This window comes from Jaculus jaculus, chromosome 16, assembly GCF_020740685.1.
Source record: "Jaculus jaculus isolate mJacJac1 chromosome 16, mJacJac1.mat.Y.cur, whole genome shotgun sequence".
NCBI classification, from domain to species: Eukaryota; Metazoa; Chordata; class Mammalia; order Rodentia; family Dipodidae; genus Jaculus; species Jaculus jaculus.
This window is the reverse complement of record NC_059117.1, coordinates 59742953-59758865: the sequence shown is the minus strand read 5'-3', so window position 1 is coordinate 59758865 and position 15913 is coordinate 59742953. Positions and strand designations below refer to the sequence as shown.

The 15913-nt window shown below is 40.0% G+C and overlaps 1 protein-coding gene across 2 annotated transcripts in view; it reads right to left on the bottom strand.

The window, feature by feature from the left end:
• Tasor (transcription activation suppressor) overlaps window positions 1-15913 on the bottom strand; it is a 101731-nt gene that overhangs the window by 22425 nt on the left and 63393 nt on the right. For both annotated transcript variants that reach the window (XM_045135735.1, XM_045135736.1), the window contains exons 16-17: window positions 9119-9260; window positions 7940-7999 (exon numbers count right to left, since the gene is read on the bottom strand). In XM_045135735.1, the coding sequence (XP_044991670.1) occupies window positions 7940-7999; window positions 9119-9260 (202 nt within the window). The remainder of the gene's footprint in view (window positions 1-7939; window positions 8000-9118; window positions 9261-15913) is intronic.

Here is a 15913-nt window from a genome sequence, read left to right as displayed (position 1 = left end):
AGGTAATATCACCACAGATTCCAGAGAAATTCAAAAAATTATAGGGACATACTATAAAAGCATATACTCCACAAAGTATGAAAATCTGAAAGAAATGGATGATTTCCTTGATCTATATGACCTACCTAAATTAAATCAAAATGAGATTAATCACTTAAATAGACCTATAACAAACATGGAGATCCGAACAGTTATCAATAATCTCCCAACTAAAAAAAGCCCAGGCCCAGATGGATTCACTGCTGAATTTTACCAGACTTTTAAGGAAGAGCTAACACCATTGCTTCTTAAGCTTTTCCAGGAAATAGAAAAAGAAGGAATTCTACCAAACTCTTTCTATGAGGCCAGCATCACCCTGATACCAAAACCAGGCAAAGATAGAACAAAAAAAGAAAATTACAGACCAATCTCCCTCATGAACATAGATGCAAAAATTCTCAACAAAATATTGGCAAACAGAATACAAGAGTATATCAAAAAGATCATTCACCCTGACCAAGTAGGCTTTATCCCAGAGATGCAGGGATGGTTCAACATACGCAAATCTATAAATGTAATACATTACATAAACGGGTTGAAGGACAAAAATCACATGATCATCTCATTAGATGCAGAGAAAGCATTTGACAAAATCCAACATCCCTTCATGATAAAAGTCCTACAGAGACTGGGAATAGAAGGAACATATCTCAATATAATAAAGCCTATTTATGACAAGCCTACAGCCAACATATTACTAAATGGGGAAAAACTGGAAGCTTTTCCACTAAAATCAGGAACAAGACAAGGGTGTCCACTGTCCCCACTTCTATTTAATATAGTTTTGGAAGTCTTAGCCATAGCAATAAGGCAAGAGACACACATAAAAGGGATACAAATTGGAAAGGAAGAAATCAAGTTATCATTATTTGCAGATGACATGATTCTATACATAAAGGACCCTAAAGACTCTACTAGCAAGCTGTTAGAGCTGATCAAAACCTACAGCAATGTAGCAGGATACAAGATAAATACACAGAAATCAATAGCCTTCATATATGCTAACAACAAACACACAGAGGATGAAATCAGAGAATCACTCCCATTCACAATTGCATCAAAAAAAATAAAATACCTTGGAATAAACCTAACCAAGGAAGTAAAGAATCTATACAATGAGAACTTTAAAACACTCAAGCGAGAAATTGCAGAAGACACTAGAAAGTGGAGAAACATCCCTTGTTCCTGGATTGGAAGAATCAATATCGTGAAAATGGCAATCTTACCTAAAGCAATCTACACATTTAATGCAATCCCTATCAAAATTCCAAAGGCTTTCTTCATGGAAATAGAAAAAACAATCCAAAAATTCATTTGGAATCACAAAAAACCTCGAATATCTAAAATAATATTGAGCAACAAAAAAGAGGCTGGTGGTATCACCATACCTGATTTTAACCTATACTACAGAGCCATAGTAACAAAAACAGCATGGTACTGGCACAAAAACAGACATGTAGATCAGTGGAACAGAATAGAGGACCCAGATGTAAGCCCAAGTAGCTATAGCCACCTGATATTCGATAAAAATGCCAAAAATACTCATTGGAGAAGAGACAGCCTCTTCAGCAAATGGTGTTTTGAAAACTGGATAAATATCTGCAGAAGGATGAAAATAGATTCTTCTCTCTCGCCATGCACAAGAATTAAGTCCAAATGGATTAAAGACCTTAACATCAGACCGGAAACTTTGAAACTGCTAGAGGAAAAAGTAGGGGAAACCCTTCAACATATTGGTCTTGGCAAAGACTTCCTGAATACAACCCCAATTGCTCAGGCAATAAAACCACAGATTAACCACTGGGACCTAATGAAATTACAAAGATTTTGCACCGCAAAGGACACAGTGAAAAAAGCAAAGAGGCAACCTACAGAATGGGAAAAAATCTTCGCCAGCTATATATCTGATAGAGGATTAATATCTAGGATATACAAAGAACTCAAAAAGCTAAATAATAAGGAATCAAACAAGCCAATCAAAAAATGGGCTATGGAGCTAAATAGAGTTCTCAAAGGAAGAAATACGAATGGCATATAAGCATCTAAAAAAATGTTCTACGTCACTAGTCATCAGGGAAATGCAGATTAAAACTACATTGATATTCCATCTCACTCCTGTCAGATTGGCCACCATCATGAAAACAAATGATCATAAATGTTGCGGGGATGTGGAAAAAAAGGAACCCTTCTGCACTGCTGGTGGGAATGCAATCTGGTCCAGCCATTGTGGAAAACAGTGTGGAGGTTCCTAAAGCAGCTAGAGATTGATCTACCATATGACCCAGCTATAGCGCTCCTAGGCATATATCCAAAGGACTCATCTCATTTCCTTAGAAGTACATGCTCAACCATGTTTATTGCTGCTCAATTTATAATAGCTGGGAAATGGAACCAGCCTAGATGTCCCTCAACAGATGAGTGGATAATGAAGATGTGGTACATTTATACAATGGAGTTCTACTCAGCGGTAAAGAAAAATGAAGTTATGAAATTTGCAGAAAAATGGATGGACCTGGAAAGTATTATACTAAGTCAGGTAACCCAGGCCCAGAAAGCCAAGCACCACATGTTCTCTCTCATATGTGGATCCTAGCTACAGATGACTGGGCTTCTGAGTGAGAATGAAAATACTTAGTAGCAGAGGCCAGTAAGTTGAAAAGGAGACATAAAGGGTGGAGAAAGGAAGGGAGGAGGATACTTAATAGGTTGATATTGTATATATGTAATTACAATGATTGTAATGGGGAGGTAATATGATGGAGAATGGAATTTCAAACGGGAAAGTGTGGGAGTGGGGAGGGAGGGAATTACCATGGGATATATTTTATAATCATGGAAAATGTTAATAAAAATTAAAAAAAAAAAGAAAAAAAAATCAAATGAGGGGCTAGAGAAATAGTTTAGCGGTTAAGGTGCTTGCCTGCAAAGCCAAAGGACTGAGGTTCGATTCCCCGGGACCCATGCCAGATGCACATGGTGGTGCACGCATCTGGAGTGCCTTTGTAGTGGCTGGAGGCCCTAGCTTGCCCATTATCTTTCTGTCTGCCTCTCTCTCAAGTAAACAAATAAAAATGTTTTAAAAAAAAGTCTAAAAAGAAAATCAAATGAGAGCTGAGAGATGGCTTAGTGGTTAAGGTGCTTGCCTGTGAAGCCTAAGGACCCATGTTCAACTCCCCAGATCCCATGTAAGCCAGATGCACAAGGTGACACACGCACCTGTATGCCAATTCTCTTTCATGAGCATGCTCATTAAAAAAAATAAATAAATAAAATCAAATGAGGCCAGGTGTGCTTATGAACACCTTTAATCCCAGAACTCAGCAAACAGAGGTAGGAGGACTGCTGTGAGTTCAAGACAAGCATGAGACTACTACACAGTGAATTCCAGGTAAGCCTGGGCTAGAGTGAGAGCCTACCTTGGAAAAAATTAAAATAAATTAAAACTAAAAGAAAAAAATAAATAAATCAAATGACAATAAATGTTTGTAAGGGCGTAGGGGAAAAGGAAGCCTTATTCAATGTTGATGGGAGTGTAAATTGGTGCAGCCACTATAGGAATCAGTATGGAGAGGCTGGCCCTGGTGGTGCACACCTTTAATCCCAGCGCTCTGGAGGCAGAGCTAGGAGGATCTCTGTGAGTTCAAGGTCACCCTAAAAATATAGAATGAATTCCAGGTCAGCCACAGCTACAGTGAGACCCTACCTTGGAAATAAACAAAACAAAACAAACAAACCAACCAACGAGTATGGAAGATCCTCAAATAGATTTACCATATATGACTCCTGTGCAAATACCCAAGGACTCTATACTTTACTACAGGGATACTTGCTCATCCATGTTTTCTGTTGCTATCTTCAAAACAGCTAGGATATGGAATCAGCCTAAATGACAATCAGCTGATGAATGAAAAAAGATGAGGCACATATACACAATGTAGTTTTATTCAGCTATAAAGAGAAATGAAATTCAGAGGAAAGTGGATTGATCTAGAAACTGCTCTACTAAGTGAGGTAACAAAGACCCAGAAAAAGAAATACTGTAAGTTCTCTCTCATGAAATTTTTAGATCTTTGTGCAAGGTGAAGTAATCAGTAGAGGCCAAAAAGCCATAAAGAGCCATGGCAGAAGTGTGAAGGCAAGGCATGAGGGAAAGAGATAGGAGATATATAAGCAGAGGGACAGAACACTAGGGGAGGTAGGTAAGGCTGGTATTGGGGTAACCAACAGTTTTCTATTTGGATCTGAGACCTGCCTCATGGGAAACACATACCTGGTACTGAAAACCCACCCAAGAAGTCTATGGTTATGAAAATCATAGACCATACAGGGGAAACCACTACTGCTGACTAAATGAATATGCTGTGCCATTAAACTGCCCTCTATTTATATTATACATATCCCCACAGATTAGCACTGATCACATCTCTACTCAGATAAGTGTCTTCTTGTAGATGGTGGTTACTACTGGGAAGACTCAAAACTCTGAGAATAAGTAATGGCTGAGTGATCAGCAAAAATGTGACAGCCAGAGGATAGGGTACACTATCATGTGAACCTGAAGTAGCCATTACATTATGACTTCATAGTGGCTAATGCTACCTCCACTATACCTCTAACAAACATGCCTCAAAAGCTTACAATGCACCTGCTCCTACAGACCAATACACAACATGGATGAAAACTGGTATAAAGTTGAACAACACACAAGAGGACTTGTGTGGGTTACACTGTTCTTAAATTCAAAGAAGAAAAAATACTAAGTCTATAGTAAAAGAAGTAAGATTAGAGGCTGGCGACATGGTTCAGTGGTTAAGGCACTTGCTTGCAAAGCCTAATGACCCAGGTTCAATTCCCCAGTATGCATGTAAGTCCAGATGCACAAACTGGCACATGTACCTGGAGTTCATTTGCAGCAGCAGGAGGTTGTAGCATGACCATTGTCTCTGTATCCCTGCCCCCACTGTAATTAGAAATGAATAATAAAAAGAAAGGAAAAAAAAAAAAACAAAGTGAGATTATTGGCTGCCTTTTGTGAACAGGGAAAGAATGGCCAGAGAAGACAGAGATTTGGATGGTGGTCACATTAAATATATACATATGTAAGACTTCTTGGTGCTGTACAGTAAAAACAAAATTTTTTGTAGCCTTTTTTGTTTTTGTTTTTGAGGTAGGGTCTCACTCTAGCTCAGGCTGACCTGAAATTCACTTTGTAGTCTCAGGGTAGCTTTGAGCTCATGGCGATTCTCCTACCTCTGCCTCCTTTTTTGGCTTTTTTTTTTGAGGAAGGGCCTCACTCTAGCTCAGGCTGACCTGCAATTCACTAAGCAATCTCAGGTTTGCAGAGCAAAAAGATTTTTCTGAAGAAAACAATAAGAAAGGCTTAATTCCTAATGGAAAGAATCTTACACTAAAGATCTAAGCAGGGCTGGAGAGATGGCTCAGTGACTGAGGCACTTGCCTACAAAGTCTACAATGTGGGTCTGATTCCCCAGTACCCATGTAAAGCTAGATGCACAATGTGGCATCTGCATCTAGAGTTCGTTTGCAGTGGCTGGAGGTCCTGGTTGTCTATTCATGCTCTTTCTTTGTTTGCAAATAAATAGAAAAAGATTAAAAACAAATATCTAAGCAAACCATTTAGCATTCCTTCTAAATGAAAAAACAAAAACCTCAAGATTTCTTTCTTTTTTTTTTTTTTTTTTTTTGTGGATTTTTGAGGTCTTGCTCTACCCCAGGCTGACCTGGAATTCACTATGTAGTTTTGTGATGGCCAAGAACTCACTGTGATCCTCCTACCTCTACCTCCCAAGTGCTGGGATTAAAGGCGTGCTCTATCACGCCCAGCTAAGATTTCTAAGAGTACTACTACCTAAGTGCCACTTAGTCTTCCTTTTAAATTAAAAATTTTTTAAAAGGATAGAGAGAGAGAGAGAGATTGATTTCTCAAAGAGTAGGACGTAACAAATGAAAACATTTATATAAAAAACAATGCCACAATCCATCCACACAAAAACAGATTTTGAGTTTGAATGAAGACTGTTATTCACTCACTGCAACCTGCTTAGCAACACTGTCACTATGTTTCTGTAATCAGAAAGTCTTTATTTTTTAAAATTTTATTTTATATATAAAAGGTATATACTTTTATTCCTTTGTTCTCTTTACCATGGAGGCCCTCCTCAGTAGCATTATGGTATTCATTGTGGGGTCATGAAGGCCTCAGTCAGTCCCTGTGGTAGTGAGGTGGGGGATGGGGTACGATGGTAATGACCATGCCTCAGGGTATTCCCACCCACTCTGTGGATCTTACAATCTTCCTGCTCCCTCTTCCACAATGCTCCTTGAGTCACAGCGGAAAGTCTTTTAATTTATTACTTCAACTATTTTCAAAGGTTAGCTCTGGGCTGGAGAGAGGGCTTAGCAGTTAAGGCCTTGCCTGTAAAGCCTTATGACCCAGGTTTGATTCCCCAGTACTCATGTAAAGCCAGATGCATAAAGTGGCACATTCATCTGGCATTTTTTTGCAGTGGCTAGAGGCCCTGGCACACCCATTCTCTCTCCCTCCCTGTCTCATATATATATATATATATATATATATATATATATATATATATATATATATGTATGTATGTATGTGCGTATGTACACACACACACACACACACACACACATTTTAAGTTAGCTTTATACTTAGAACTAGGTTAAAAATTCAAAACTATTGGGCTGGAGAGATGACTTAGTGGTTAAGGCACTTGCCTGCAAAGCTAACGGACCCAGCTTCAATTCCCCAGTACCCACGTAAAGCCAGACAAACAAGGTGGTGTATGTGTTGAGTTCATTTGCAGTGGCTAGAGGTCCTGGCATGCCCATTCTCTCTGTAGATCTCAAATAAATAAATATTTAAAAATTTAGAAACTATGAATAGCATATGAAAAAGTTTTTTTTTTTTTTTTTTTTGAGGTAGGGTTTCATTTTAGCCAAAGCCGACCTGGAATTCACTATGTAGTCTCAGGTTGGTCTCAAACTCACAGAAATTCTCCTACCACTGTCTCCTGAGTGCTGGGATCAAAGGCATGTGCCACCTCACCCAGCTAGATAGTATTTTTATTTTTCTTTGAGGCAGGGTTTCACTCTAGCCCAGGCTGATCTGGAATTCACCAGGTAGTCTCAGGGTGGCCTTGAACTCATGGCAATCCTCCTACCTCTGCCTCCCGAGTGCTAGGATTAAAGGCATGCACCACCATATCTGGTTTAGATAGTTTTTATCTTCTGTTATTTTAAAAAAATATTTTATTGGGGGAAGGGAGGGCATTACCATGGAATATTTTTTATAATCATGGAAGTTAATAAAAAAATTTGAAAAGAAAAAAATATTTTATTGATTTATTGAGAGAGAGAGAGAGAGAGAGAGAGAGAGAGAGAGAGAGGGAGGGAGGGAGGGTGCGGCAAGGCTTCCAGCCATTGCAAAAGAACTCCAGATGCATTTGTCCCCTGTGCATCTGGCTTATGTGGGTCCTAGGGAATCAAATCTGGGTCCTTCTGCCTTGTAGGCAAGCACCTTAACTGCTAAGCCATCTCTCCAGCCATTAGACAATTTCTTAAACGCTAAGAAATGCATTAGGACAATATTCTAGTCTTCCTAAATGATCCTATCAGCTAGAACTTACTGTAGAAGAAAATTTCACCTATAAACATTTAATGACTCCTGTGAAAATATCATTTGAATTATGAATGTTTAATGAAATTCAGTTAGTAAATTAAATATAAGTAGGACACTCACTATCACAACTTTTCAGTTAAAGGCACAATGTAAGTCAAAGCCCTACTGATGGAGACCCTGATGTGCAAGTAGCAGTTCTCAAGAAGGAAGCACTAGGAGAACAGCAAAGGGGCTTCTCACCTGGTGTGTGTCTGTCACTATGTTTCACACGCTGATCGTCTGGGCTTCGTGTATTACCTCCTGGAGAAAAGCAACCATTAGACTTGAGACCACTTTCCAGTCAACCACAAATGCTAACAAGATGATGTAGTCCTTTTTTTTGCCTAAATATTCTTGAAAGGTCATTTGAAAATGGGAAGTCCCTTTCCATTCAGCTGATGGCATATCAACACCTAGACATAGTTCCTTAAATGACTCAACACCAATTATGAGGGTGTTTTAATGAATAAAGGTTAATAGAATCATCTTCTATCTGCTACTTCCCTATTCTATTTAGAAATCTCACATAGCCATGTCTCCAGCTCATGTAAGAGTACCAGTCCCTTCTTATCTGGTCTAGGCCTCTTGTCCTCTCTAGGAAAGGCATGAAGTAGAGAACAAGGCTGAAGTCTATGGAAATATACCATTTTAGAAATTCTGAGAATTCTTAGGTCTCATAGACTCTAGGTCTAAAGCTTAACCCAGGTTTATTTTGGGGGGGTGTGGCAGGTGGGGGGAGCTAGGAATGGAAAAGATGTGCTCTGGAAGCATTTTCAAACATATTTAGCTAATGAAGATGAAGAAGTTGGAATATTAAGAGCATATAGTGTGTGCATGAGAAGTAAGAATGCTATGAATTATAATCTTTCAACAACTACCAAATTCAACGATTCATTAAGTTTTCATGGGATATTTGCATTTAATTTTACTAGGACATTCTCTAAGATGATCTAATTTCTTTGAGAGAATATCAGGAAGTTAAATTTCTTTCATACATATGAACTTTAAATAACCATGACAGATGACAGCTTGTTAAAGTGACATTTACACTGAAAAATTGGAAAGTATTGCCTGAAGAGATTGTTTCTTCTCTGTATATTTCCCCTTATAAGAAAATTGGTTCTGCCAACAATTTTCATTTGATAAGATAAGAAACTGTTATCAGTGGGTCCTTTGCAGAGACTTGCTGATGCTGATCAAGAACTTCAACACTCGGGTGATAAAACAGTGTACTGCTCAGAATGAGACACTGGAAGCTACTAGAGCCAGGTAAGATGTTAGGGCCCCAAGAATAAAATCCAGAAAAGATTTGAAACCCTCTAGAAAACTGGTCCCTAAGTATAAAGAAGCAAACTGAAGACTTAGTATACTTGTTCTTACCTGTAATTGGAATCAACTTCCAATGTATTTCAGTCTCTTCATCATCATTTGATTTAGACTGTTGTCCATGGAATCCATGCTCAATGGGAACAGTAGGACACAAACTGCACTCTTCAAAATTATTGACAATTAAATTTGGATCCTAAAAATTAAAGTACATATATTTAGTAGCTTTCCTTCTAATTTTAATGTAAAAAATAATTATTTCAGCTGGGTGTGGTGGTGTACACCTTTAGTCCCAGCATCCATTTGTTCTCTCTCTAGTTGCAAATAAATAAAAATTCACAAACTTCAGTCTAAATATTAAAAATGAGTAATAAATATGAACATAGTAAAGTTTTAATATTCCTTTTTTACATGGCTATGTAAAATGTGTGTGTAGTGTATGATGTATACACATGTGCTGACATGTATTCCAGCAGAGGCCAGAGTAGAGAGATGGGTATCCTCTTATCACACATCCATGTATTAAGACAGGGAGGCCCTCACCTGGAGATGTTGTCCATTAGCAAGCCCCAGGTTTCTATACTGACCCATCTCTTCCCCTCACCCTCAGTGGGGTTAATGAGTGCATAACTAAACCCAACATTTTAAATTTAATTAATTATTATTATTATTATTATTTTGGTTTTTTGAGGTAGGGTTTCACTCTGGTTCAGGCTGACCTGGAATTAACTCTGTAGTCTCAGGGTGGCCTCGAACTCACGGCGATCCTCCTACCTCTGCCTCCTGAGTGCTGGGATTAAAGGCGTGCGCCACCACGCCCGGCTTATTTTGTTTTTTCAAGGTAGGTCTTGCTCTAGTCCAGGCTGACCTGAATTTACTATGTAGTCTCAGGGTGACCTCAAACTCACAGGTGCCCTCCTACCTCAGCCTCCCGAGTGCTGGGATAAAGGTGTGCACCACCATGCCTGGTTTACTTTTAATCCCACCACTTGCGAGGCAGAGTTAGGTGGATTGCTCTTAAGTTTAAGGCCACCCTGAGACTAAACAGTGAATTCCAGTTGAGCCTGGACTACAGCAAGACCCTAGTTCAAAAAAAAAAAAAAATTATTTGAGAGAAAAAGTATGGGAACTCCAGGACCTCTTGCCACTGCAAATGAACTCCATATGCATGTGCCAATTTATGCATCTGGCTTTACTGGCAAATTGAACCATGGTCATCAGGCTTTGCAAGCAAGCTTCTTTAACTGCTAAGCCATCTCTCTAGCCCCTAAGCCCAGATTTTACACAAGTTCTTAGGAGTTAACCTGGTGGTTTCCAGCCAGAGAAACATTTATATTAAGTGGCAAGTGCTGAGCCATTTCCTTAGCTCTATAGTTATAATTGTTTTGCTTTAGTTTTTTGTTAATAATTTTTATTATTTTATTTTAGAGACAGAGAGAAAGAGAGAGAGAGGGAGGGGGGTAGAGAATTGGCATGCCAACGCCTCAGCCACTGTAATTTAACTCCAGATACTTACGCCACATAGTGGGCATATACAACCTAATCTTGACTCACCTTTATGCATTTGGCATACATGGGATCTATAGAGTCAAACATGGGTCCTTAGAGTTCACAGGCAAGTACCTTAGCCAATAAGCCATCTATCTAGCCCTCTTTTTTGAGGCAGGGTCTCACACTAGCCCAGGCTAACCTAGAACTCATTCTGCTGTCCAAACTGGCCTCGAAGTCACAGCAATCCTCCTCGGCCTCCCAAATGCTACAATTATAGGAATGCAACACCACATCTGACTTAAAGTTATGAGACTCTTACTTTCATAATTTAAACATCATTTGCCAATTCTACATATGGTAGTATATTTCTGTAACCCAAGCACTCACAAGGCAGAGGCAGAAGGATTAAGTTTAAGGCCAACCAGGTTTATGTAGTGAGTTCCAGATTAGCCAAAGGTACGTATCAAGACCATGTCTCAAAAATACTAATGGAGCTCAGCATGGTAGTGCACACCTTTAATCCCAACACTCGGGAGGCAGAGGTAGGAAGAGTACCATGAGTTTGAGGCCACCCTATGACTACATGGTGAATTCCAGGTCAGCCTGGGCTAGAGACCCTACCTCTAGAAAAAAAAAAGACACACACACACAATCACTAATGGGGCTGTAAATATGACTCAATGGTTAAAGTGCTTGTCTGCAATGCCTAAGTACCTGGGTTTGATTCCCTAGTGCCACATAAAGCCAGATGCACAAAGTGGCACATGCATCTAGAGTTTGATTCAGTGGCTAGAGGCCCTGGCACACCCATTCTCTCTCTCTGCCTCTTTCTGTCCTGTCAAACAAATAAAATAAAATAAAACGACCCACGAATGAACCAACAAAAACTTTGCTGCTTCAAAGGAAACTTGGGTGTTAGTTTAAAGCAGGGATTGGTAAGGTTCTAAGGTTAAAAAAAAAAGATAGCCAAGTCTAAGCTTTGCAGGACAAATACTCACCTGGTATTATAATGTACAAATGGCCATAGGTAATATTTAAATATGTGGGCATAAAAACTTCAGTAATATAAACAGGAAGCAGGCTATATTTACTTTAGCCCATACTACTATGAGCCTGAGTACTAGATATTTTGGGAAATATTAACAATACTGGCATCTCAATGTCTGCCATACATACACCCTACCATCATTAATTCCTGAAACTGTATGAAAGGCTGCATTATGCACTTGACTTTTATTCAAAGCCAGAAGAATAATTTAGAAATATGCCGTTAGGAATATGGTGCCATCCTGGTATTATTCTCAATATCCTCAATGCTGCAGCTACTTCATAAGGAAGATAAAGCCCAATGCCAGAAGTCAGCAGTCTAAGTACATAACCTAAATAAACTGGGGACCTGAATAAGCAAGGCTGTTAATTATCTCCCAAGACGCTGATTTCCCCCCTTTTATTTGCATAACAATAGAAAATACCTAACTTTATTTGTGACACTGAGGCACTAAATTCACTAGCTTAATCTGCCTTACCAGCAGAAAGCAGCTAATGGTCAGAGGATTCAATTTTATTATGAAACTGTTGGGAGACCATTGCCACATCTCAATGTTGCTGACAGCATAACTGTACAAAAGTAAACATGTATTTCTCGATGCAAATTGAGGAATGTAGCTACTCCTGCCTCAAAGTAGATAAAATAAGTTCAGATAAATCTTAACCACAAGCTACCATGCTGTTTACCATAGCCAGTTACCTTCCTAGCAAATAAACCTGTTACCTTTCCAGGTTTTTTTTTTTGAGGTAGGGTCTCACTCTATCCCAGGCTGACCTAGAATTCACTATGTAGTCTCAAGGTGGCCCTGAACACTTGGCAATCCTCCTACCTCTGCCTCCGAGTGCTGGGATTAAAGGCGTGCAGCTCTCCAATAAAGAACAGTCTGCTGTTGAGGTCGCATATTCTCTTTATTTCTAGGTCGCCCTAGTTGGTCTCAGCCCCAACTCTGGTCCAATACCTTCCTTCCTCTCCAAGCAGAACAAAATCCCATATCAAAAAGAGTAGTTGTAAAAAAATAAAAATAAAAAAGAGTAGTTATTTGTTATGAAACAACCTGGAGAAATTCTATGCTAGAATAAAATCCTCATTTGTAAAGACACTCTCCTAACAGTCCACACACCCATGTTCTCAGGTGTGCTTTCATTCTCCTTCTTGAGTGCCCCTGCCTCTTCCTAATCCCCACTCTTCAGTATGTATTGAAATATCTTTAATGAAATCTTTAGGACTGGAGAGATGTTGTAGTGGTTAAGGAGCTTGCCTACAAAGCCAAAGGACTCAGGTTCAATTCCCCAGGACCCATGTAAGCCAGAGGCACAAGGTGGCACATGTGCCTGGAGTTCGTTTGCAGAAGCTGAAGGACCTGGCATGCCCAATCTCTTGCTCTCAAATAAATAAAAATTAAAAAATAGTCAAACGAACAAACAAAAACCCTTCAACTTTGCTTCATACTGGCTCTTCCTAAAATTCCATAAATCCTAGATGCAACCTAAGGGAACTCCTCAGACTGCTCAAGGTTACAGACAATATGGAGTTGTGTCTCAGTCCCCTCACCAGCAATAGTTTGAGAACTCTATCTAAGCAGGGCATGGTGGAGCATGCCTTTAATCCCAGCACTGAGGAGGAAGAGGTAGGAGGATCACTTTGAGTTTGAGGCCAGCATGAGTCTGGGCTAGGAAGAGACCCCACCTCAAAAAACAAATAAACAAACAAACAAAAAAAAAAACAAACAAAAACATCTGCATCCATAACTACTGCTTCTCCTCAGCTATATTCTTGTTTCAATATTTTTCTGGCCAAAAATCTATATAGTATTTAATGAGTGTCACAACAAAGATAAGAATCCTGCAGGCACATACATCCTGTGCCTGGGTCAGATGGAACAGGACATGGTCTTTTGGAGATAGACACCACATAAGGGATATTCCAGATGTTCTAAGCCATTCACTTGTCCTCAAGAGAACAACCCAGACACAATGGGAACATAGAGGAAGAAAAACCTTCAATCAAAAAAAAAATAGCTTTCCTTAGTAGCAAAAACAAGACAAAAAAAAAAAAAAAAAAAAAAAAAAGCTTTCCTAAGATCCTCTCCCTAAAGGACCGAGCAATCAAGGAAATTAAAGGAGAACTCCCTTGCTCCTGGGCACTATAAGGTTATCGTAAGTTTGAATTACAACAGTCACCCTAAGACAACTGACTAGCTCTCTGAGTTAAACTTTTTCTTTTTTAATTATTTAAGAGAGAGAGAGAGAAGGAGGGAGGGAGGGAGAGAATGGACACACCAGGGCCTTTCAGCTGTTGTGAATGAACTCCACACACATGCATCCCCTTGTGCGCATGGCTACATGGGTCCTGGAGATTTGAACATGTGTTCTTAGGCTTCATAGGCAAGGGCCTTAACCACTAAGCCATCTCTCCAGGCCTGAATTAAAAACTTTTTTTAAAAAATTCTTTTAATTTAGGAAAGTGGTGACTGCAGAACTTTATTTATTTGAGAGTGACCAACAGAGAAATAAAGAGGTAGAGAAGGAAATCTTGAGGGAAAGCTCCAAAATGGCATGAGCAGAGGGTGGACATCATCCTCTGGCCAACATAAGGTAGATAATAGCAACAGGAGAGTGTGCCAAATACTGGCATGGGGAAACTGGCTATAACAACCATAAGCCCGGTCCCCAACAATACACTCCCTCCAGGAGGCATTAATTCCCAAATCTCTACCAGCTGGGAACCTAGCACTCCAAACACCTAAGTTTATGGGAGACACCTGAATCAAACCACCACATTCCATCCCTGGCCCCCATAAACTGATAACCATACATGATGTAAAATGCAATGTATTCATCTAACTTTGAAAGTCCCCATAGTTTTTATCAATTCCAATGTTCATACATCCCCATGGTCCAAGATCTTTTAACTGAGCAATAATACAAAAAACAAAACAAAAAACTCAAAAACCCCCATAATGGCACAGAATCAACATTCATATTGCAGAAGATGGCACTGAGCATAGCAAAGAAACATTCAGCCAATACAAGATTTAAAACAACCAGGGCAAACAAACTTTAACTCCAAGTCCAACAACTTTAGCCAGTAACAAATCTCCAAGTTGGATAACTCTAACGAGCAACAAATCTCTGGCATTCCAATTCTGCCCCTCCAACTAGGCTACTCACAGTCCTGGAAAACTTCATCAGCCCGGCAGCTTTCCACTGCAATGCATGGTTTATTCTCATGGCCCCATGGGGTCTCCATGCAGGCATCCAGCAAACCTGCTTCACACTGGCCGTGGCCATTTCCAAAACATAAGACCGTACTACAAACTCAGTGACCCTCTTTTCAGCATTTCTTATACTCCACAATACCAGATAGGGTGCCAATTTGTTAATCCAGGGGGGAATAAAGCAGACTTTGAAGAAAGGACACTCCTTGAGCACTCAGGCCCCTTCAAAAGAGTCTACATTCTTCCTGTTGCCCCAGCACAGGTCAGCTGGCCCAGTCTCAAAGGCTGTAATCTCTCCATTGCAGCTGAACAGACAGCAGTTTATCCAAAGATTTTTCTTTCTGTGCCATATCCCTCTGCTCACGACAGTTCATTTCTTTTTTTTTTTTTTTTTAAATTATTTAGTTATTTATTTGAGAGCGACAGACACAGAGAGAAAGACAGATAGAGGGAGAGAGAGAGAATGGGCGCGCCAGGGCTTCCAGCCTCTGCAAACAAACTCCAGACGCGTGCGCCCCCTTGTGCATCTGGCTAACGTGGGACCTGGGGAACTGAGCCTCGAACCGGGGTCCTTAGGCTTCACAGGCAAGCGCTTAACCGCTAAGCCATCTCTCCAGCCCACGACAGTTCATTTCTATGCAAAGCAACCCTGTACAACTTCTCAGGGCATGGGCATAACAGCAAGCTTCCCACACAAACTGCTTGCACAATCCAGGCAAAACTCTCTCTCTCACCCTCATAAGCCAAACCCCACAGTTCATAGTTCTTACTGCATTCAGGTCTTTCAACTCTGACTAGAATAGTCCATCAAACTGTACTTATAGCACTGCAAGGCATCTCTTAGACCAAGGTTCCAAATCCTTCCACATTCCTTTTCAAATCAGCTCCAAAAGGCCAAAGCCACACAATCAGGTGTCTAGCAGCAAATGACACCACCCCTCAGTACCACTTTACTGTTGCAGTCAGGTTTGCATTGCTGGCAGAGACCACCCAACCAAGAGCAGCTTGCGGGAAAGGGAGGTTTATTTTGGCTTCCAGGCTTGAGGGGAAGCTCCAACGATGGGAGGGAAACCGATGGCATGAGCAGAGGGTG